Source organism: Schistocerca serialis, chromosome 11 (genome assembly GCF_023864345.2).
Source record: "Schistocerca serialis cubense isolate TAMUIC-IGC-003099 chromosome 11, iqSchSeri2.2, whole genome shotgun sequence".
In the NCBI taxonomy this organism is placed as follows: Eukaryota; Metazoa; Arthropoda; class Insecta; order Orthoptera; family Acrididae; genus Schistocerca; species Schistocerca serialis.
In genome coordinates, this window is record NC_064648.1 from 167167828 (window position 1) to 167190138 (window position 22311).

Consider the following 22311-nt stretch of genomic DNA (forward strand, 5'->3'; position numbering starts at 1 on the left):
GGAATCGAACGCTGGCCGTCGGCGCCCGTGTGGCCGACGTGGCGGGTCGCGGTCGCTCTGGAGCGGAGTTCTGTGTCGCGACGCACAGTGTTCTCGAGTTTCAAAACGCGTTCGGATAGCGATAATCTCAGTTTGTTATCCAAATCTGGGAGTAATGTTTTTTGAGTGACCGTCCTCCTGTTGAGTTTGAACTGTGTATTTCGTACAGCCAGTCGAAAGTAATTTCCTGGACTTGGCTGTGAATGTTCCCAGTACTGCGGTCGTAACTCGGGATCTTGCCTGGGGGTAAGTAGGTAGCACGAGGGCCGTTAACTATTGGCTTTCGAGCGATGAGGTTTGATATTTTCCAACGGGTCGAGGCTCGGCTGGCGACCACTGTGTCGGGCTGACTTTACGCATGTCCCGGTGGTGCAGGACGCTTGTCTGGGTGGGCCCCGTGTCGGCTCTGGCCGCCACCACCTAAAGAGAAGGCCGCGGCGCGCTCTGGTGACGTCACGCAGAGCGGGCCAGGGTTGGCTTGGCGCTGCGCTGACAGAATCGAGGCGCACGGCCTGCAAACCTCCGTCAAATGGTTTTACAGAATCTGTGGAGCTGCCGGCGCCCCTCTGCGGCCTGGCGGGCTGCACCCGGCACCTGCCTCCCTCGTGGCGCTGCGGCCTCTGGTTCCACTGCGTCCAAACGGAAATCGCGGTTAACACTGCGGGTGCCTGCTAAGTGCAAAATTCACGAAAATCACTCCACGTAGTACTATTTATCACAGGATTTTCAGTTGGGCTGGATACTAAATTCACACAGACACTCCTTTACTTTGCTCACTCAGGTTTTATTTGAACAAATGGGAGATCGTCTATTGATTACGAATCACAACAATTTCGGCGTACTGTGTGCTTCTAGTGAAGCTACTATGGCACATGTTTTCCAGGACTCACAGTACTGGCACAAGTTTATCCTTCCACAGTACTGTTCCTGTCAATACGTCTTTACGTAATGTTCTTCCTTGCTCAAGAGTGGCACATGGAACATTAACTTTTAACATCTGCGATAGTACCCTTACAAACCACTAGCTTAACAAATCACCATCTTGTCTCACAAACCCAATAATGCTAATCTCATATAACTCTGCCATTCGACACTTTGCGTTCACTTCAAGCCACATATCACACAAGAAGTCATCTGTTACTTTATTACCATACCTGTATGAGCCACTCTATGTAATCAAACCACTAATAAGCTCAACCAACCCAATTACACTTTCATGCACACACCACTCAGTCATTGGCCCTTCTCTTGATTTTTTAAGTATCTGAACGTCTATTGTCATGGTACTTGAATTACAAATCATGTAAAAGTACATCTTTCACACACAAATGGAAACTTTCTTGTTTCAGACATAATATGATATATACTAATATCATACATTATACATTAATAAAATCGACAAACTGCAAAGACGGGTCCTCGACGGAAAATGGAGAAAAGACGTCATACGAACATGTGTCCAGAAATGCACCATCGCCACGGTAGATGACACTGACTAACGGGAATTCCTCCGACAACGTGCTGCGTTTTCCTTGTATATAACAGGCTGTGTGATTGACGCAGCCTATTGTATACACGAAGCATTTCCCAACAATTTTAGTAAGTAGTCTCAGTGCATTAGAATAGGTAGACAGAGGCTACCACTCACAAATAAGCACACAGTTATAAATGAAGGAGACGTTAGGAAAGAGAAGTACTGGCTGTACGATATGAGATTTAATGACATTTAATATTGTCATACCAGGTAGAGTCCATTTTTATTGTTGGGCTTAATGCAGTGTAGTGTGGAGACAGTTATTTGCGAAAAATACTGAAGGAGGCTACACCGAGGATTCTGAAAAGGGAGACTGTTCATTGTTTCTCCTGGCCAGATTCCTCTCGGCTGCCGAACACAGCTCTAGATCTGCAGGGATGTTGGTTGGGTCCCACCAAAGAAGTATCCTGTTCTTCAGTATGGGGAGCGTCGTTCCATTGCAAACGAAACAGACGAAGAGCACTGGCCCTTGCACCATCGTAACTAGATGCATATAGTACACTACTTGCGCTATTCCCTGAACCTGGTGGAACCCAATTCTAATAATAATTCCTGTTCCACTTAATATAATGGCCTTAACTGACATAAAAAGACACTCCTTCTTTGAGGCAAATTTCTTGTTATCAACAATTTCGAGTCGCCGCATGGAGCACCGATTACGTAGGTACATGTATCCAAGCAGTCCGAGACAAACCAAATTGAATGTCACAGACACTGAAATCCCTGCAAGGACTACCATGCGACTGTAGATCAGGTAATATTTACTCGTCTTTTCCAAAGCAACAGCTGCCACACACACTATACTCCACGGTATAAACACGCACAGCACCTCACGACGGAATAACTGGCTTACTTCAGCAGGTAGTAGCTGGTCAGGAAGCCTGAGATGGCGAACACAAGCGTACATGTGGTAGCAGAATGAGTTCAGCCAGAAACAGCTGAGAAGTGTGAGGGCGCTGTCTATCAGCACTGCTGTAGGTAAGTCAGGGACGCCTGCCATACGATACACGACCTCAGAACACAGGATCTGGACTATGCACGTGATCTGAAAGGACAAGAGTATCTTTCCAGGCAAGTTGCGCAACTGGGGAAGGTACATGTATACTCCGGCAGTCGAAAAACGGAAAATGATATTTATCAGTATAAATGACATTTCTAAAGGCTTCAAGCTGTCAATTTTGAAATCCTTGTATTTCAAGGTGGCGTTGGTTAAACTGTTTTTGTAGTTTAGTGTTTCTGCTGTTAGCTTTTGATACAGTACACTGCTTCTACTACCGAAAAATCGAAATGCGAAACTAGTGTACGTACAATTATGGGAAGTCTTAATGGAGGAAAAGTCGCGACACTTTAGCAACAGAATAGCTCTGGAAACAGAGCAGATGGCGTCTGTAGCGTTCGACTGCAGACATGATTGATCGTCAGGACTATCGGAATAGCAGCGAGCATCGTGCACGGACTGTATCATACTGAACGGGACGTCGTGACAAATGCCGTACGAGTTGACAGCCATCCAGGCCAGCAGACAGAGGTTGACGTTTGCCCTCTGCGTGTAGGCCAGGTAGCTGGTGACGGGTATGTGGGGCGACCTCTGCACCACGTCGTCCCACAGCTGCTCGCGGCAACGCTCGCGCTGCTTCACGGCTTCCAGTGGCAGGTCTTCCAGCGGACACGTGGGGTGGTCCAGGGCGTTCACCAACAGCTGCACGCAGTCAGTGCCCACGGAGAGCGTAGCGTGGCTTCTGTCCTCCAGCTGCCACTCCTCGTCTGCAAGAAAACGACAGCAAGTAGGTGGTGGCCGTACACTGCAGGCAGCTGAATCCAAAGTCTTCTCTGGATGACGAGCCTGGGCGTCGTTTACCCGCATTACCCTGGTTCAGTTACCCAGAACTATGTGAGGCGGCATGTCAACACAAAGTAAGAGTATTAACAAAGACAGGTATCATTGTTACTATGCACGTCTATTTCATCTACAGGGTGCCCAAGAAGTCCCTGCATCGCTCTTGACATAGTAAAAATAAGGAAGTAAATAGGTTTTATTGATAGTCCTGCACTGAAGATGTTAAAAAAATAATGTTATCAGAATTATATTTTTGTTTCAGCACTGCAGTCTTTGAGTTCCGAATCCATCTTGTAAAGGAGGGATTAGTGGAGGATTCGTGGGTTCATGAACGTCCGCAGATAGGAAAAACTAGTTAACGCATGATGAGACCATTTGCCTCAGTCCCCCTCGTAAAGTAGCCATGCCTGATTGAGATAAATGTCCAGTATTTTCAGGCTGTCTCAAAGACAGGCCACGTATTGGAAGCAATAAAAAGTGACAGGAAACGTGTGTCACCCACTCTTAATCAGATGAGCAGTCTCCAATGAAAATCATTTGCAAAAGAGTAGTTGGACTTCAAGCATCTTCTTCAACAATGCACGACCACACTGAAAAAATATGAATACGAAAGGATTTAGGCCCATGTTTGTTACTGAATTATCTGACAATGGTGTGGAGCAACGATTTGTAACCTACCGTACTTTGTTGTGGTGACTTCTGCCATGTCTCGCTCAAGAGTGTTGTTTACGTATAAATGTGCCATATACCACAGTTTGATCAGGAAAAAATTGTTTTCTTGTCTAAGGAAAGTACCCATTATCAGCAAGAGTTGGAAAGGAACCTACCTCACCTTATGTGGGCCATTGTGTGATCAGAATACCTGTTAGGACCACATTCTTTTGAAGCTTACATGAATGGGAACTTCCATTTCTCTGTACAACAGAAATTATCAGTATCTCAGCTCCATGACAAGGCAATCACGGATCTTGTGTGGTTGTAGAAGGAAGGAGCTTGAGTCTCGTTTTGTTGTTCAGACGTGTGGGTTTCTTAATGAACAACTTATTCTCGGATTCTATTTGGTTCTGCAGCATTTAAAGCCACATTAAAGTGGTTACCACGAAATCCCAACATTACCACCTCAACAACCTTTTGAAATCGTCATGACAAACTTTTGATCTTACCACGCAAATAACTGAATATGAAGAATAATAAAGCCGCATGTGGCTCAACGTTGAAAGATTAATGGAAAATTGACACAAGTGTTGAAGAAGTCTTTCTAAGCAGAATTACTAGAACGATCCGCAATAAAGCAAGGGGGACAGCGAGACACATAGATATCTGAGGAAGGTGTGATCGTCCATACACTGATCCGTTGGATACGTATTTTTTTTTATATCTAACTACGTCCATATAGAATATACTCTTTTGACATAACTCCATAGGCGTCCTGTACAAAGAAATAGGATGCAGGCTGAATTCTCGTCTTTGTGATATTTCACTTTCCTCCGTGAACTTAGTGACCCCATCACGCAGAGTAAAAAAATGTGATGGAGCATATTTGTCACCAGTTTGTTTCGTTAGCACGAGATTGTCGAGAAAAAGCACAACAAAATACATTAACTGACGATTTTGGGAGTTCCTTTACCACAATGAACGATTTACTGTTAATACTCTGTTTGCATACATTCAAAAACACGCAAAAAATGTAATTACTTTGTCTCATTCGTACCTTGTGTAATGATAATGATGCAGCAATAAATGCAATTGGGATATATATGCCTCAGCTGCTGAGTGGATGAATGTGGGATTACAACTCCAGAGATTTGGGATTCAGGCATTGCTCCCGAGATTCCTTCTGTCACTTATCTCTTCTTTCACCTCTGACATTGATTTATGGAAATCGAAAATGAGGAACTGTAGAATTGTTCGGAGACCCAATAATTAACTGTGTCCCACAATTATTAACTGGGTAAGTTAGCTCAGAAGTAGGAAGACGGCGAGTGACGACAACCTGCAGTAGGACAGCACTGTGGTGACCAAACCAGGCTTCAGGTTGATGACGGCTTTACCTACTGCATTCTGAGAAGTCCTGATGGTCGTTGTCCTCGAGCACTATTCCTGTTCAGAGTACAAATCAAAGGAGAGTGATACTGATATGCTACACGTCATCCAATGTATACCTCATTGGCGTGTTGAGCGCAAATGTATAGCCAGTAAGACGAATAAATTCTGAAAGATTCTTATACACATGCACAGTCTGTGAAAAGCCGAATGCGCGACTTTGTCGTAAACACTCCATTTTCTTTGTTATTCATTCCACTCCCACCACATTATCGTGTGGTGCGCAAGGTTAGGACACTTTGCTGCTTTTTGGGGAGAATGAATAAAATGATAGGTTTCAAAAAAATAAAAGCCATAGCGTCTCTACATAAACACATGTACATTGAAGTTGATGATGGTGCTATGGGGAAGATAAGGCTCTTGCTTCTGGCAAGTCACTGGCAGTCAGTTTCCAATAACTACTACGAGGGTAATACAGTATGATGCAGGTGCCGGCCAGAAAGGGTATATGTATTCAAGGTGTTGGAGTGGGCTGGGAAGTATGATTGACAAGTTGATGTGGGTAGAGGGAGGTGTGGGGGAGGGATGGCAGTGGTCAGGAGGCTGGAAGCGGGATCATCTACATATTGAAGAGGCGTAGACGCTAGGATTATAGCTGGTTGGAGGAGTAAGTGTCTACATACTATTCTGGAACAGGAAGAACCAGCCAGCTGAAGTTCCGCTCGAATAGGATACAGAAGGGGCGGGCAAGTGGAGGATGGGTATGACATGTTGGTATAGGCGCACCAGAAGCCTAGGCATCCAGAGGATAGGCGAGAAAAATTGTTTTTGTTTCCCACGTTTATGGAACGTTTGCAATTTGTGACAAAGTCTGAGGAACCTCAGAAGAGAGGGCAATGTAATCAGCTGGTAGAGGTTGCGTCTGAGACGGGAAAGATGATACAGAGTGCAAGGTGTTCTAAGACTGTAAGGAATGGTAAATTTTTGAGAGTGCTGAGATCCAAGCTATATTGGCGAAAGTAACACTGGGGAAATTAAGGTTTTTGGAAAGACGAAGGAAGAAACAAGATCAGGGGTTAACGTCCTGTTGGTGAAACAGCTATTAGAGCATAACCCAGAATTGGGAAGAACGGGCAAGCAGGACAGCTGCGTCCATCCATAGGAACCGTCGTGTCATTCACCCTACGCTGAGTAGGGACATCGCAGAGAAACTAAATTTGGTCGAAAATCAAGTTTGTAGTCACCAGCTTACCACAGCATCGCCTCGTTCAGTGGGTTTTTTCCAAGTACAGAGGATGGCTGGATGATGGAATCCCCACATTGTAGAGTTTGCTGTTTTCTTAATTTGAGTTTGTTGTAGGCTGGGGTTCCGTGATTATTCCAAGATATAAGAAAGTGAGAGTCCTCTGCCCATGTCAGCAGAGAGGAATGGAGCAGCAAGTCCACCGCCTTACTGCAAGCGCTTATCTTCCTCCACGTAATTGGGCACTGTCCTTGCATTGTGAGAGAACTGTGACTCGAAGTTATCTGTTGAGTGTACATGACTATAATGGATGCATTAAGAGCTTAACATCCACTTCCGACACACATGTTGTTGTGTCATGGTTTTAATAAATTTACAAGTACATAAATGAAACAGTCAATAAAAAGAACGCCTTGTTGTTTGGAAAGCGATAAACTTATTTTTAACTCCTCGCGGCTGTGACTGCGGGAGCACGTATTAATTGGGGTTCAAATACGCAGGAGCTGCTGAAAACACTGAGCGGCATTACAGTGCAAGTCTGCAGACGATGAGCACTGAACGTTTACTACAACTGTGCCAAATATGTGTCTGTTGTTGGCCCTCGACTCTCTGTACGTGCATGCTTGGCCTAGGCTTGACTGAGTGACGTTACGCCGACACTGCACTCTGAAGGCAGAAAATTCGTCGCTTCCATGCAGTCGTCATGGAACTGTTGATACCCTCGTGGACAGAACAGAACTCAGGCTGGACTCTGGCAGAACTCGTACCAGGCACTGGTAGAGCTGGAAATACTTGTCGTGTGTGGCGCCTCGAAGCTACAGGAGGAGTGGCTTACTGCTTCTTTCTCATAGGCGGTGGCGACGCTGCTTAGGTGTACAGCATCTCTGCGGTGGTCGACTGACGATTTGCTGCAGGCGAGTATCGTCGACACCACATGTGTCACCTTCAACAGTGTCACAGGCATCAGTGTATCATGATACACTGAGGAGAGGTAATGTAATGCAGAACACTGACACGAGGTCTGGTGATGAGAAACTTTATGCTTCAATTCCCCCTTCCATTACTGGGGAAATACCAGCAATGCAAATTTCTTCCATCACCTGGATTCGAATCAGCTCACCTTTGAAGAGAGTACCACCACACAGTCATGTTTATGTGTGCCATGGTGGAAGTTAGGGAGAGAGAAATGATTGGTGGTATTTATTGTAATAATTCCTTGGGTTTTTAACATAAGTGATTTTGATGTAGTAGAGGCTACACCAAGAGGTGAAGTTATCGAGGCAGATGGAGATATGCTGTTGAGTAAGATTTACAGTGACAAAAGAAGCATGGTGTGCCAGACAAGGAGCTATACAGTAAACATAATTCATTGGGACACCTGGCACTTGCCAGTTCCCTCCCACAGATCCGAATGTGCGACTATTGCGGAATATTTCGCCAGTGGAGCAGTCATCATACCACTTTCCAATTATAGGCCACATGTCCTGTGGACAGACACCAGTGGTTCCCATTACCTTCTGCATTCTCATGCCTTTGAGCACTGCTGACTCTTCAGGGTTTTAGGAGCAGTGGAAAAAAGTACCTTGAAGCTCTATCCGCCCATCCATCATTACTGATGATTTTTATTCTAAATTTAAGCAGTAGCAAGGTTCGAGCCTGGGTTCCATGACGTTTTGATTAGTATACAAAGACACTACCCTTAAATCATAGGTGAGCCGTGGGATATAAACTTGGGTACAGTATTATATCACACAACTTGACTAGAGGTAGTTGGAAATAAGAGGCTTTTTTTTTTTTTTTTTTTTTTTAAGAAGGTCAAAAGTAATCGAGTCATGAGCAGCCTCAAATAAGAATTTCCTGGAATTGTAAGACGTCGTGGTCTCCTTCATTGCTTACATATTCCGCCCTCACAATCATATTTTGCACATCAAGGCGCTTCATTCGAGCCCAAACTCGATAAGATAAAGTCAGTATTGTATGAATTCATGTAAACGATACGCAGATAACTAATAAATCGCAAGTGCGCACTGTGGTTGAAATACCCGAGGCTGGCGTACACACACACACACATTCCAGACTCGACGGTCACAGGAGCTTCTAGCTGGAGAGAGGCAACTGCATCCCAGGAGGCCGGTCACAAGCTATCTACGTCGGCCAGTGACCGCCTGTAGAGCAGACAGCGTTAACCCGAGTGAAAGGACGACCCCGTGTTCGGCTTAAAAGCAAATTCCGCTACATTGTGTGGGAGCGGTTAGCCTACGCACTCTTTACACATACAACGCAGTTTCAGAGATTTTCACAGGGAGATAGCAAACGCCAAACACCGATACTACAGATTTCCGGATTGGTCACCTTAAACAAAACGTCATTCTCCCATTTTAGAAGAGCAATGCTGATTGGCAGACGATATTTCTGACGCCTTGAGCTGAAGGAGTAATGGAAGAGACCGAAAGATATACCCCTTCATGTCTGGCGTGCAGAGGGGCCGTTCTGTTGTCGCTCTTGGAGCGAGAACACGTAACAAGAGCGTGCGCGCTCGTACGTGTACTCAAAGAGCGAGGAACAAGTCTCTCCTCAGTACTTCACTGGGAGAGCACCTCTGTCGAGAGCGAATCGAAGTGAAACTGTATATTGAGTCCTTGCGATTAAGCGTTGTTCACTGTGATGGCCACCACACTTATTGTGCGGTGTGAACGGACTGAGTAATAGTTAAACGCCTGCAAGCGAATTTTTGAGTGGCATCGTGGTGGACTGGTTATCTGACCCGTGTACCACGCCAATAGACTAGGGGCGAACAGGAGTCCTTGACTTCATCAAGGCGTAGGGAGAGTTTGATTGGCGAAGGTCAATCCAGATAGAACGAGAGTTATCTTATTTGTCGGCAGCGAGCGGCGCAGACAGCAGTCATCGCAGCTACAGCTCTTGCGACCCCCACATTTCCTCCACAACAGTACCCTTCACTGCATATCACACGTGACAGCCTCGACTGTACCTAGCAACATTCTAACCGATAATTATTCAAGTTGAGTAGGTGCGGCTCTCAGCCATTCTGCCAAGTCAATAACAATCTTAAACTTTGTATAGAAATTTCATTACCGAATCCTATCCTTAAGAGGTAACTTCACATTCTGAAAAGAACCCACAAATAACGTGTTCAATTCATAACTAAAAGTGCTATTGTGATTTCTCAGAATTTTTGCAAAATAAATAATAATTTTCGTTACTTTCATGTATATCTTACACTAACTAGCACTACTCCAGTACCCAAGTATCCCACTAGTTACGTAACACATTTTGTGAATTTTTGTGTCATTTCCTTACAGTGGACGACTCCAGAAGGTATTTATTGCTGAAAGTTATTCAGGCATTTCTCTTTAGAACGTTAGGAGTGTCCGTCTGACTCCTGTAGTAGTGTGGGGGTGGAAATTGCATCTTGCAGGGGCCAAAGGGTAAAGGGTACATCTCAGATTAATCTGTTGCGCAGAATGACAGAAAAGCACCAACCCACACGCTCACAAAATGTGTGGCTTTATAGTCTTGTGTTGTAAATGCTATATTTAATTCGTTTTGTGGCGTTATAGACAGGTATTTTAAACTGGGACCAAGAGATATGGTGGTCGTATTTGTGTGACATTGTATGTACCGAATTGTCGAGCAGTCATTAGATACAGTGAGTATATCTTTAAGATATGAAGTACTGAGTCTGGCTTGTTGAGGTTGTTTGGTAATGTGTGGTTGTTATGGATGAGAGGAGAATGAATCCTTTTTCAATAGATTGTTCAGTTTATGGAAAATGTGGCAGTGTTTTTGTTCATGTGTATCACCAATCCCAGGGTTTCTGATCTGCAGAATGAGGTGCTGGTATCAGGATGTCTCACAAGCACCCATTGGCAGTACCATCTGATTCTATGTTGTAGCAATTATCTGTGCTTTGTAGAGTGTATAGTGACTGGGACTGTGTTACGAAACTGTAACAATTTTCATTAAAGTATAGTTGTAGCATTGAGATTACATGTGACTGATGAAGATCTTGTTGGAGCTGAGGGAACAGACATGTGGATGGAATGCTATGCTGCTGCTTTGTCTTGATGTTTTACGTGGCGAAACAAGGTTAGGTATAGGTTTTAAGCTGATGTTTTGGTGTGGCTGAAGATAAAGTTGGATTGCTTTTTGGAACAGGTGACTTGGCTGTTAAAAGTGGAAGGTGACTGTTGGTGTTGTCGTCATCTGTTGGACGAGAGTAGAAGGCGAGTGAGTGTTGTGGAAAAACTGGATGTCTTTCATGTTAGGGATGCGACACAAAAAACTGTTGAGATGATGACGGTGAGCTCGACTGATGGTGTAGAACACTGTGGATCTGAACTCAATATATTTGATGGTGAGGATGCAATGCATGTAGTTGTTGGGATGCGGAATGTAAGTTTAGTGTCGTGAATAATGCGTTTACTTTATATTTATTAGATCATTCGAGTTGAGGCTGTGGAGATGATGCAGTTGTGCAAGGATTGTACATTTGGGCACAGTTAACATGGGAGGTTTTACGAACTTCCAGTATGCTGCAGTAGTTTGGGTCAGCAGCTTCTGGTAACCAGTGAACGAAAAACCGTTCCAAGTTTTTGTTCATTCGGTGAGTTATCTCTATGCACTGTAAATGTTCATTGCACGTTATTGACATCTTCGAAAATGCCATTTTCGACTATGTTATGGTGATTTGAAAATGGGTCTCGGTCCGAAACAAGTCATCCAATGAATAAAAAATAAAAATTTGCAACTTGGACTGGTCTTGTTTGTAATTGGGATAGGCCAGGTGGTTCTGCGATACTGGGTCAGATAGTCCTCACACAGGAAGTATTGTTGACATCTGTAGCCTCGGATTTGCGATTTAGTTGATTTTACACAATGGCAGCGACAGAAAATCAGGACTCAGTTCCTGATACGTTGGTCTGTTGTGGGCAAGCATCTAGTTCTGCTGGACAGTGATGCGTAAAACAGCCGAAAGTAAAGGACCACGGTTTTAATAGTGGCGAGGGCAACTCCTTCAGACAGGGCCGTTGTAGCAGCCTGCTGGATGTCGCAAGCCGTCTCCAACATCGCCACGTGCTCAGAAGAGATTCGCACCAGTTTCTACTTTCCCTCCCTCCCCCCCCCCCTCCCCCCCTCCCTATCTCGACCGAACTGCCACGATCTCTCCGATCTCTCGGGATTATCATGACAACTTTCCCCTGAAGATATCTTCAATGTCGGGCTTAAAGTTAGCTTCCAGACAAACGGCTAGTTGTCCACAACTCTGTAAGCTCTTGTCGCTGCTCATTCTTTAATATCTTGTCGCAACTCGTGAGGAATTGAAACATCAACTACAGCTCACACGTTTGTTCTCGGTGTCCATAACAGTTTCAGTCATGATTATAGACATGCTGCAGAGTGCAGCTCAGTCTAGCAACAGATGGGGTAAGAGTCTGCTTGTTTAGTAACTTGCTAACAATGCGTATTTCCTTTTATGTGCCAGTATTATTCTTGTGAGTGTCTGCAGTAAATTATCGGCGACAGCCGAAATTTTGGAAAGGCCTTTCTTCTCAGTATTACAGTTCCTGGTCCTACTATACGGATATTTTTGTGATAACTTACTTCCTTATCTGTTGTAACCCTTTTCGACCACCTTAGTTTCTTAATTAGTCAGCTTACTACCAATGAAAACCCTGCAACTCGTTTCATGTCTGGTGCACGATAGATAGATGATCGAGTAAGAGATAAAGTCCAGCAATGAGTATAAAATAATAAATTTAAAAAATATAGTGATTCAAACAAATAGAGTTGTTTAGCAGACAGGTGCGATAGCTGTGTTTCCTCAATCCTACTACAGTTCATAGTATCAACATTTCTAAGTATAATATTATTATAAATTTAAAAAATATAGTGATTCAAACAAATAGAGTTGTTTAGCAGACAGGTGCGATAGCTGTGTTTCCTCAGTCCTACTACAGTTCATAGTATCAACATTTCTAAGTATAATATTATCTGTGTATTTCGTACAATTAACTGTTCAGTTACAAATCGAAATATTGTCCGTCAAAGAAAATTAGTAAATACGAACAGTATCATGCCAGGATCACAGATGAGAAATGTAGAACACTACACAAGTTACAGTACTGACAAAACATTAGCTTGTCTGTAGCCGTTAGGTTGCAGAAACCATTCGCCATTTTCAAAACAAGCCTTAGACTAGGTCTGAAAAAAAACTACGTGTACAGAAGTTTAGAGCGTTTATAGAAGATAAGAAGGGACACTTTTTTTATGTGAGGCACGTGTCGCACATGTATGAAGGTCTTATCTGCACTGGCGTTCAGAGACAGAGTTCAAAGTGCTGTGGGATGGGCCCTGTTTTAGAGGTGTTGCGTGCCTCCTACGGGAGGGAGACGAGTTGTTGAGTGTACCAGACACTGGCAGACACCCCAGGTGAGGTGGTTGCCTCTTAGTCTGAGGCTGCAAACATTATTTGTGACACAGACCACTTGTTTCGAGTGTGTTGCACTATCATTAGCAGCCAGCTGGCACTTGAGTAACGTCTCGAAAACATCACACAGCCTCTGTACATCGCTGGCATCGAAACCTTCACGGGCCACGAGCAGGTGGGGGTACACCTTTGACCTTTGTGTCACATAAACTTGTCATAGATCCAGACACAGAGTTGCCGAGGAATCTAAACACTGACTTTGGAAAGAGCACCAGAGATTACCTTGCGTGGCATGCAAAATCACGCAAGAGCTAAAACTACATATTCAGAAGGATATTTGAATTTCATTCCTCGAACAACTGAACACTTGTCAGCGCATAACCATGAAGTGAAGTGGCCGGGTCTCAGTATTAAACTTACCTACAATCTTGACATCATCTTTGTAGAATGAATCGATGGACTCAACTGTAGTGTACCAGTAGACACGATGGAAGGCGTACAGTTCGTCAGCGAGGCTGAACATTTGCGACGCCTCTGGCTGCCGCTCCTTGCACAGCGCACTGAAGTCGTTGTCAAAGGAGAGGTTCCACGGCTGATAGTGCAGTAGGTGTTCACTCAACAGCGGCCGCCTGTAGCACAGAAGGTGCGAGGTTAAAAGTTAAAAACCTAGCATGTATAGTTTATGCAAGAACGTACAAGTATCCAAAAATGTGTGTGAAATTTTATGGGACTTAACTGCTAAGGCCATCAGTCCCTAAGCTTGCACACTACTTAACCTAAATTATCCTAAGGACAAACACACACACCCATGGCCGAGGGAGGACTCGAACCTCCGCCGGGACCAGCCGCGCACCCCATGACTGCAGCGCCTGAGACCGCTCGGCTAATCCCGCGCGGCTAAAAGTATCCAGAATGGATTTCCACTCAGCAGTGCATAAGATACTTCCTGGTAGATGAGTACTGTGTGCCACACTGGGACACAAACCTGGAACTTTTTCATTCTTTAAAGGATGCATAGAAACACAGCAAACAAACGCAAACCCATTGGTGTCTTTAGCATTTTCATTCTGTAAAGGATGCAAAGAAAGATAGCAAACAAACGCAAACCCATTGGTGCATTTTAGCACATCGAGATTTCATCTTTAGATTTCAGAGCACTTGAGTGAGATACCGATTGTAACTATTTCTTGCAGATCATCCACTCCGTTCTGTGCTACTATACTGTTTTAGCTGGTTTCAGACACATCAAACAGCAGAACTGCAGCGCTTGCCGCAGAATACCTCTTTTCTTTAAAGAAGAATTTCGTATTCATTGCAAGAGAGTGAACATGTGATATTTATGTTAAGGATATGAACGAATTGTTCAAATTTGTTATAGATGATTTTAGACGCTGACATGTACACATGTCTGTCATGAGCTGAAGCACACATTACCACTTGAAAATGGCTCAAAAGGCCGAAACTGCAATAGTAAAACAAATAATTTTTAAAGTCAATGGCGAATATGACGCCCTTAAAAAGATACATCGAGCTGGGCAGGCAGGAACCGAGAGCCGCCGTCGCAGCCTTACTTCCGCCAGTAGCTCAGCCGCTGCCTTCCAGTCGTCACAGAAGCTCCCCTGCACGGCTGGCGGGACCAGCGCTCCCGGAAGGATGGGCACTGCAGTGACCAGAGGCCTCGGGAGTTGCTTCCTGGGCGAATCCTCACTCTTCAGTGCAGAGTCCACGTCGTGGATCCGACACACGGCTCTGACCTGCCAGGGAGTTTCCTATATGCTTTAGGTGATGTGGCATCTGCGATAATTTTCCGTAAAGACTGTATGACAGCTGAAAGCAGAACTCCCACAGGAAGAAGAGCTCTATGGACAATCGTGAGTGTACCGTCAAGCAGGTCCACTTACTCAGTCCCTTTCAACTAATCCAACGGCTAAGGACAGCGCGATACGATGACTTAAGCTATTTCAAAACCGTCTTTGCAAATACCAAACATGTGTTTTTATTTCACAATAGGTCTTTCGTTTTACTCATTATACCCTTATCAGTTGTGGCATTTTTATAATGTTTCTGCTTACATCCGGCAGTGTGCATCCCACCATCTCACACTGCTATGCTTGACGTGCAGAAGTACATGTCTGCTGACGTGAAACTTGACAAAATGACGCTTCACTATTGCATAAAAATGTTTGTTTACTTGGCTCTGAAGCATTCGCTCCGTCTCGCTTCGTGATTGGTTGGTGCGGGTGTCTAGTTTGGCAGTGAAAATTATCATACAGGAATTGTTGGCCTAAGGTCAGTGTTCCGTACATAGATTCGATGCATATGTGTCAGGTACATATTATGATGAGAATGGAGCCCTCAGAAACGGGTATGAGACAATTTTTTCCTGATTAATCTACGACTACATTCCATATAGCCCATCAACGATGGAAAGTTTCCATACTGCCAGATACAATGCAGAACAATCAGTACTCCTTGTAGTATGGTCCTTGGTTATCACTTTTAATTGACAACGTCGTTGCCAATTAAAGCATGAAGCTGCATCATAATGAGTTCCGTGTGATGTCTGGGTCCCCAATTTGACAGGAAAGCTGTCCCTCCCATAAGACATGTGGTGCCATGGTGCTAAGGCTCGCAAACCATTTCCACGCCACGTACACCAGCACGCTGTTCTGCTTGGAGGTACAGTACCACACCTACTCCACTGACAAGCTGGGACTCAGAACCCGTGCCGTGATGAAAATCAATATTTCTACGCCCCAGATGGAGGATGTACGTGCATACTGACAATGATCTGAATAAACATTATACGGAGATTTGGTTGTGGAAGAATTTCGGGAAAGGGCTGTTTTTAACGTTCATTCCATAAGGCAACGAAAGAACGGATTTAAATGCAGCAAGGAAGTGAACAAACAATATCCACTGAAACAAGCTCTAAAGAAAATCTCGAAACTTCTGGACAGTTGGGAACGTACTACACAGCTATAATGATACAAAACTGACTGCCATATTCAGTTTAGGAGCAAGTGCGTTGCATCACAAAGTGGCAAATCAACAGAGGACGCAATACATACTCGCCACATGGAGCTGGAGTGTCGACAAGCAGGGCAGACCGCTGCGACTGAAGTCAATCGTCGACAATTTGCGTGCAGAGGCAGGGGTCTGTGTGCTATAGGCGGCTTTGGCCTGTAGTGCTGGAGCCATTACTGAACGTACCATGCGAGTCCAGTAACGAAGTGGATTGACGGAATTTAGAAATGACCGACTGTAAATGGCGATACGTGAACTACAGAAGAGACACGAAATGGTGCGCTGCCTGGACTAGGAGGGCGGTACCTAAGCTGCACCACTGCCTCTGTGGCCCCTCAGCCCGAAGAGTGCTACAGATCTCGCTTCAATATTTTCCGGTTGTGAGAAGCTCCTCTAGTTTTGTTCACACGAAATCGGCGAACGTTCTTTGTTTTGAGCAACATCCCTCACCCTTTTACTCGCGATGAGCACATTCTCGGCTGGAGTATATTCTCTGACTCGCTTTACTCATGTAAACCTCAAAATGTCCTCCCAAAATTTCCAGTACGAAGCATATCCTCCGTTTTACTGACACGCCCCACTATACTTCGCCAGCGCCTCAGCTCTCACCTGGACTCTGCCAGTGGTTCTTCGCCGATCATCTCCCACCCTTCGTCGTCGTCTTCATTGCTTCACCACTCACAGAGAGCCGTAGTCCGGCAGCCCCATCGCCACTGCCTCCGTCAAATGCTCCACCACCGTCGCCGCCACCTGCGCCACCGTCGACTCCCTCTCCAGCAGCCTCTGCCGCTGGCTCTGTCGCCAACACCGTCGCCAGCCCCAAACCGCGGCCCGCCCCAACGCCCGCACCACTGCCGGAGCCAGAAGTTCCAACCACATCCACATTCGTCACCGCCGTCATAAACTCCTGTCAATGTCCTTATCTACACACAACTGGGGCCACCTACTACACCACAACCCTCATGCATGCAGTCACAAGACCAAACAAATGAAATAGAATAGATAAAACCTCACGATTCCAAATGAAACCAAGACAAAAATGATTTCACTAAATTTTCGGACATGAAACCAATAATTCCTCTCAACTATCGTCCTTTGTGTCTACATCTACATACATAATCTGCAAGCCACGGTGCGGTGCGTGGCGGAGGGTACCCTGTTCCACAACTAGTCGTTTCCTTTCCTGTTCCGCTCGCTGACAGAGCGAGGGACAGACGCCTGTCTATATGCCTCCTTAGGAGCCGTAATTCCTCGTATCTTGTCTTCGTGGTCCCTACCAGAAATGTATGCTGGCATTATTAGGATCGTTCTGCAGCCAGGTTCTCTACATTTTCTCTGTTATTTTCTTCGAAATGAGTGTCTTCTTCCCTGCTGAGCTCCAGAAGCATATACGTAACACTTGCATGCTGATCGAAACTCCGGTAAGAAATCTACCTGCTCCCCCTGAATTGTTTCGATGTTTTCTCTCTATCCGACCTGGAGCAGATCCCAAACACTCGAGCACTGCTGAACAAGAAGTCGCTCTGGCGTCCTACACGGGTCTCCCTTACATACGAACCACACTTTCACAAAACTCTCCCAATAAACCCAAGTCGACCGTTCGCCTTTCCTACCAGAATCCTCACACGTTTATTCAATTTCATCTCGCTTCGCAACATTACGTCCAGATATTTCAACGAAGTGACTGTGGTAAGCAGGACACTTGGAATGCCGTATCCGGATATTGCGGGTTCGTTTTTGCTACTCATCCGCTTTCGTCTACAGCAAGAGCCACGTGCCATTCATCACACCAACTAGAAATTTTGTCATCTTGTGTCAACCTGCAGTCTCTCAACTTATTCCATATGCTCGTTCTTCCGTTATCACCCCGCAATGGGACACCGTGACAAATGCTTTCGAGAAATCTAGAAATATGGGATCTGCCTGTTGCCCTTCATCCATAGCTTTCAGTGCATCATGCGAGAAAAGGAAAAGGTGAGTTTCACAGAAGCGATGCTTACCAAAACGGTGTTGATTTGTGCACATAAGCTCCTTAGTCTGAAGAACGTTGATTATGTTCGAACTGAGAATATGTTCAAGCATTCTGCAGCAAACAAGTGTTAGGGATATTGGTCTGTAATTTTGTGGGTCCGTTCTTTTACCTTTCTTCACTTGCACTTTTTTCCATTCGCTTGGTTCTTAGAGCTGATCGCAAGATTCGTGGTAAATGCAAGCTAAGTAAGGTGCCAGTGCCGTACACAACTCTGTAAAACCAAACTGGCATTCCATCTAGGCATTGCCACTTATTTATTTTCAGCTGTTTCTCTACGCCAGGGGTACTCATTACTATGATTTCCAAACGGGACTCTGTGCGACGGTCAAGCGACAGCACGTTTGTACCATTCTCCTGCGTGAACGATTCCTTAAACGAGGAATTTTTAACTTCGGCCTTCCTTTTGGAATATTCTAGCGCCAAAGCAGACTGGTCAATGTGTGACTGAATAGAAGCGTTAGATCCGCTTAACGATTTTGCAGAGGACCAAAACTTTTTCCGGTTCTCCGGTGGTAGCTGTTCTATGATTCGCGCACACATCTTTTCACAGACGCACGAATATCTACAAATCTTTCTGTCCTCATTTGCGCGTTCTCTTTTGAACCGAGAATGTAACAGCCTTTCGTTCCTCAGCATTTTCCGAATATTGTTATTAATGCACGATGAGTCTTTTCCGCCCTTCATCCACTTAGTAGGCGCATACTTTTCCGGATCACGATTTACAATCTCTTTAAACTTTAGCCATAATTCCTCTATGGCCATAATTCTGGAATTAAATGATTGTATTTTATTGTCCAAGTGAGACGCTGACAACTGCATATCAACTCTCCTAGCGTTCTCGACTGATTTACTGACTTTCGTAACCATAGTCGCTATGATGACATCATGTTCACTAATCCCCATCTCTATGCTGACGCCATCGATAAGGTCGTGCCTGTTTGTGCTGGCTGACGAACTAGCTGCTCAACACAGTTTTCGGAAAATGTATTCAAAAGTCCTTCACAAGACTGTCTGTCTGCACGAGCTGCAGTGAATCCATAGACGTCCCAGTCTATGCTCGGTAGGTTGAGGTCACCGCCAGCTAGTGTCGCGTGATCTGGATATTTATGCAATGCTGATTCTTTGAATGGCTCCACATTTGTCCCAGCGGTGTCGGGTGGGTGGTAAAAACATCCAACAACTGATATGGTTTCACCTAGTCCTGTTACGTGCGACCGCGTAACTTCACTATTGCACTCAAAATTCAACCTCAGTAAAGAGAATATTTTTTGTCAACTGCAATAAACACTTCCCCTCCTACGGCGTCGAATATGTCTTTCCGATAAACATTCCAAGACTCGCTAAATATCTCAGAGATTTTTTTTTTTTACTTTGGGTCTTAGCCAGCTCTCAATTCAAGAATAATTTGAGGCTGAGAGCGTTCATGGAGGAGAGTAAATTTGGAAACTATGTTACAAATACTTCCACAGTTGACTGATAAAAGTTTCAGAGTCGAACTGACTTTACTCTGAAAGCTATCTGATTTCCCTAAATGTGTACCAACTGGCGAGTGTTCCTGAGAGTACCTCAAACTACTGGCCAGCCTGAAACCCCCCACGTGCACTCCACAAATACTCTGCTATCCGATCAGCTGCTTCCTTTGTGTAGTGCACCCCTGTCTTGAAATCTACCCATCTCCGATTTTCAGTTCACCTTCCCAACCACTGTTACCTTCATTCCCACTGCCTGACACAATATCGATAGTTTTATCCCGTCACACTATCTGCATGTGTCCGTACACAGTGAACCGGTAACCCACTCACAGTTCTGATGACAGATGTGGAGTAGCAAACCAAAAATCCCCAAACAATAAACGTTGTGGAGTAACAATACCGTTCCTCGAAAACAGCTCCAGTTGGCTACAAATCATGTCCAATCATCCTGCATAATACTTTATCCTGAGTGTGTATTTTACCACCCTGGCCGTGATCTGTCCTACTGCCTGTCTCTGTCCGAGAAATCCTATAGCACGTAATTTCGTTCCTCACACTGACCACTGCCTCTCCACAGCTGTTTACCCACATCAGTTCCCATGGTGAACTTAACTGTAGATGTCGGATGATCACCTTCGTTCCAAAAGACCTAGTCCATTTCCCAGACACACTCATCCCAAAGTAGCTCCCCTACCGACATCTTCAGATATAACTGCAGAAGTCTTTCATCCTATTGATAGCAATCACGACTGAGTCTAATTGTCCATCCTAATCCATGTTCTCCACTTCCATAGCTATCCCACAATAAGCCACCTGAAAGAGTCCAACAACACCGCCACAAGACCTGGGGTGCCTGCTGGGAGCTTGCCCATTCCCACACAGGAGGCCACCTGGTCACCCTCCATAGTGCCAACATATCTCCTACAACACTCCATTCCACGGCCCCATATGTCAAACACTCGAGACACTATTCCGCTTTCCTCCCGCTCACAACCTCCACTATTTACGCTCTATACTACGGACTGATTTAAACACACCAACCACAGGACAAAATATAAGAACGATGGCTATCCGCTTCCTGCCCTCTGCTGACTTCTTCCCATCTTCCCTCATCGCTGCTTAGATTTTTCCTCCATGTATTGAGATGAACATGACTTGTGGCCTCTTTCCCTCACCGACTGGATGCCAGTATCTGGACTAGAGTCGCAACTACACGGTATTACCGTAATTTCTCCCGAAGTGATTTTTTTTTGTCCCGAATAAGACGAGAACACGCTCACTTTTCGTGTCAGGTTCCACATCATTGTTTCCACAAATTATGAAAACTTCGGAAGTGTCTGTAACGATCAATGCTTTCTCTAGTAAATGCAGTAGCATCGTTTTTTGTGTCAGTTTTCTCCGCTGGTCTGTTACGTAATACGTGGCACATTTTAAGACACAATACGAATCAAAAAACCGAAGGCTAAGCGGAGTCAAAAAACTTTCTAAATCACGAGTTTCTGTAACCATGTCCTTCACTACTGCCTATTAGTGCTAGTTCTTTACTCCATTCTGAATTAAATGATCCCTGTGTTTTCTATAACTGTAATGAATACTTCCATGGATAAAAGTGAGATAAACTCCAATAAACCATAGTGAGTACGACAGACATTTGAGTGTACACTGGTCTATACCTGATTATCACGTGCCCTGGCCTGTCCTTGTCTTCTTCCACCTCGTAGTGCTCCGCCTGTTTGCTGGCTAATTGCATGTCATGTACACATCCGGTTAATTTCGTGCGCAGCATGTCTTTCACACGTTCCATGTCCTTAATCCAACCGTGGAGTTGCTGATCACTTGCGTCGTTACCCTGAGACACACAGAAAATAGTTCAAATTACTTTCATAACATCCACAAGCAGCAGCCTGTCTTAGTATACAGTTACATGTAGCACTATTACATGACACTGAAATTACTGCCAGCGCATGAGTGTAGTACATTCAGTTTTGTACAGGCATAAAAACATTAATGCACAGCAGATGCCTAGTGGGGTTTTATTAAATAAATACACTCCTGGAAATGGAAAAAAGAACACATTGACACCGGTGTGTCAGACCCACCATACTTGCTCCGGACACTGCGAGAGGGCTGTACAAGCAATGATCACACGCACGGCACAGCGGACACACCAGGAACCGCGGTGTTGGCCGTCGAATGGCGCTAGCTGCGCAGCATTTGTGCACCGCCGCCGTCAGTGTCAGCCAGTTTGCCGTGGCATACGGAGCTCCATCGCAGTCTTTAACACTGGTAGCATGCCGCGACAGCGTGGACGTGAACCGTATGTGCAGTTGACGGACTTTGAGCGAGGGCGTATAGTGGGCATGCGGGAGGCCGGGTGGACGTACCGCCGAATTGCTCAACACGTGGGGCGTGAGGTCTCCACAGTACATCGATGTTGTCGCCAGTGGTCGGCGGAAGGTGCACGTGCCCGTCGACCTGGGATCGGACCACAGCGACGCACGGATGCACGCCAAGACCGTAGGATCCTACGCAGTGCCATAGGGGACCGCACCGCCACTTCCCAGCAAATTAGGGACACTGTTGCTCCTGGGGTATCGGCGAGGACCATGAAGCTGGGCTACGGTCCCGCACAC

General features: G+C 45.2%; 1 protein-coding gene across 1 annotated transcript in view; it reads right to left on the minus strand.

The window, feature by feature from the left end:
- Positions 1-802: 802 nt before the first annotated feature.
- The window catches only part of LOC126426593 (uncharacterized), a 62996-nt gene continuing 41487 nt past the window's right edge, over positions 803-22311 (minus strand). The window contains exons 5-7 of the mRNA XM_050088487.1: positions 21352-21527; positions 13568-13776; positions 803-3337 (exon numbers count right to left, since the gene is read on the minus strand). Of these exons, the coding sequence (XP_049944444.1) occupies positions 1860-3337; positions 13568-13776; positions 21352-21527 (1863 nt within the window). The 3' untranslated portion in view covers positions 803-1859. The remainder of the gene's footprint in view (positions 3338-13567; positions 13777-21351; positions 21528-22311) is intronic.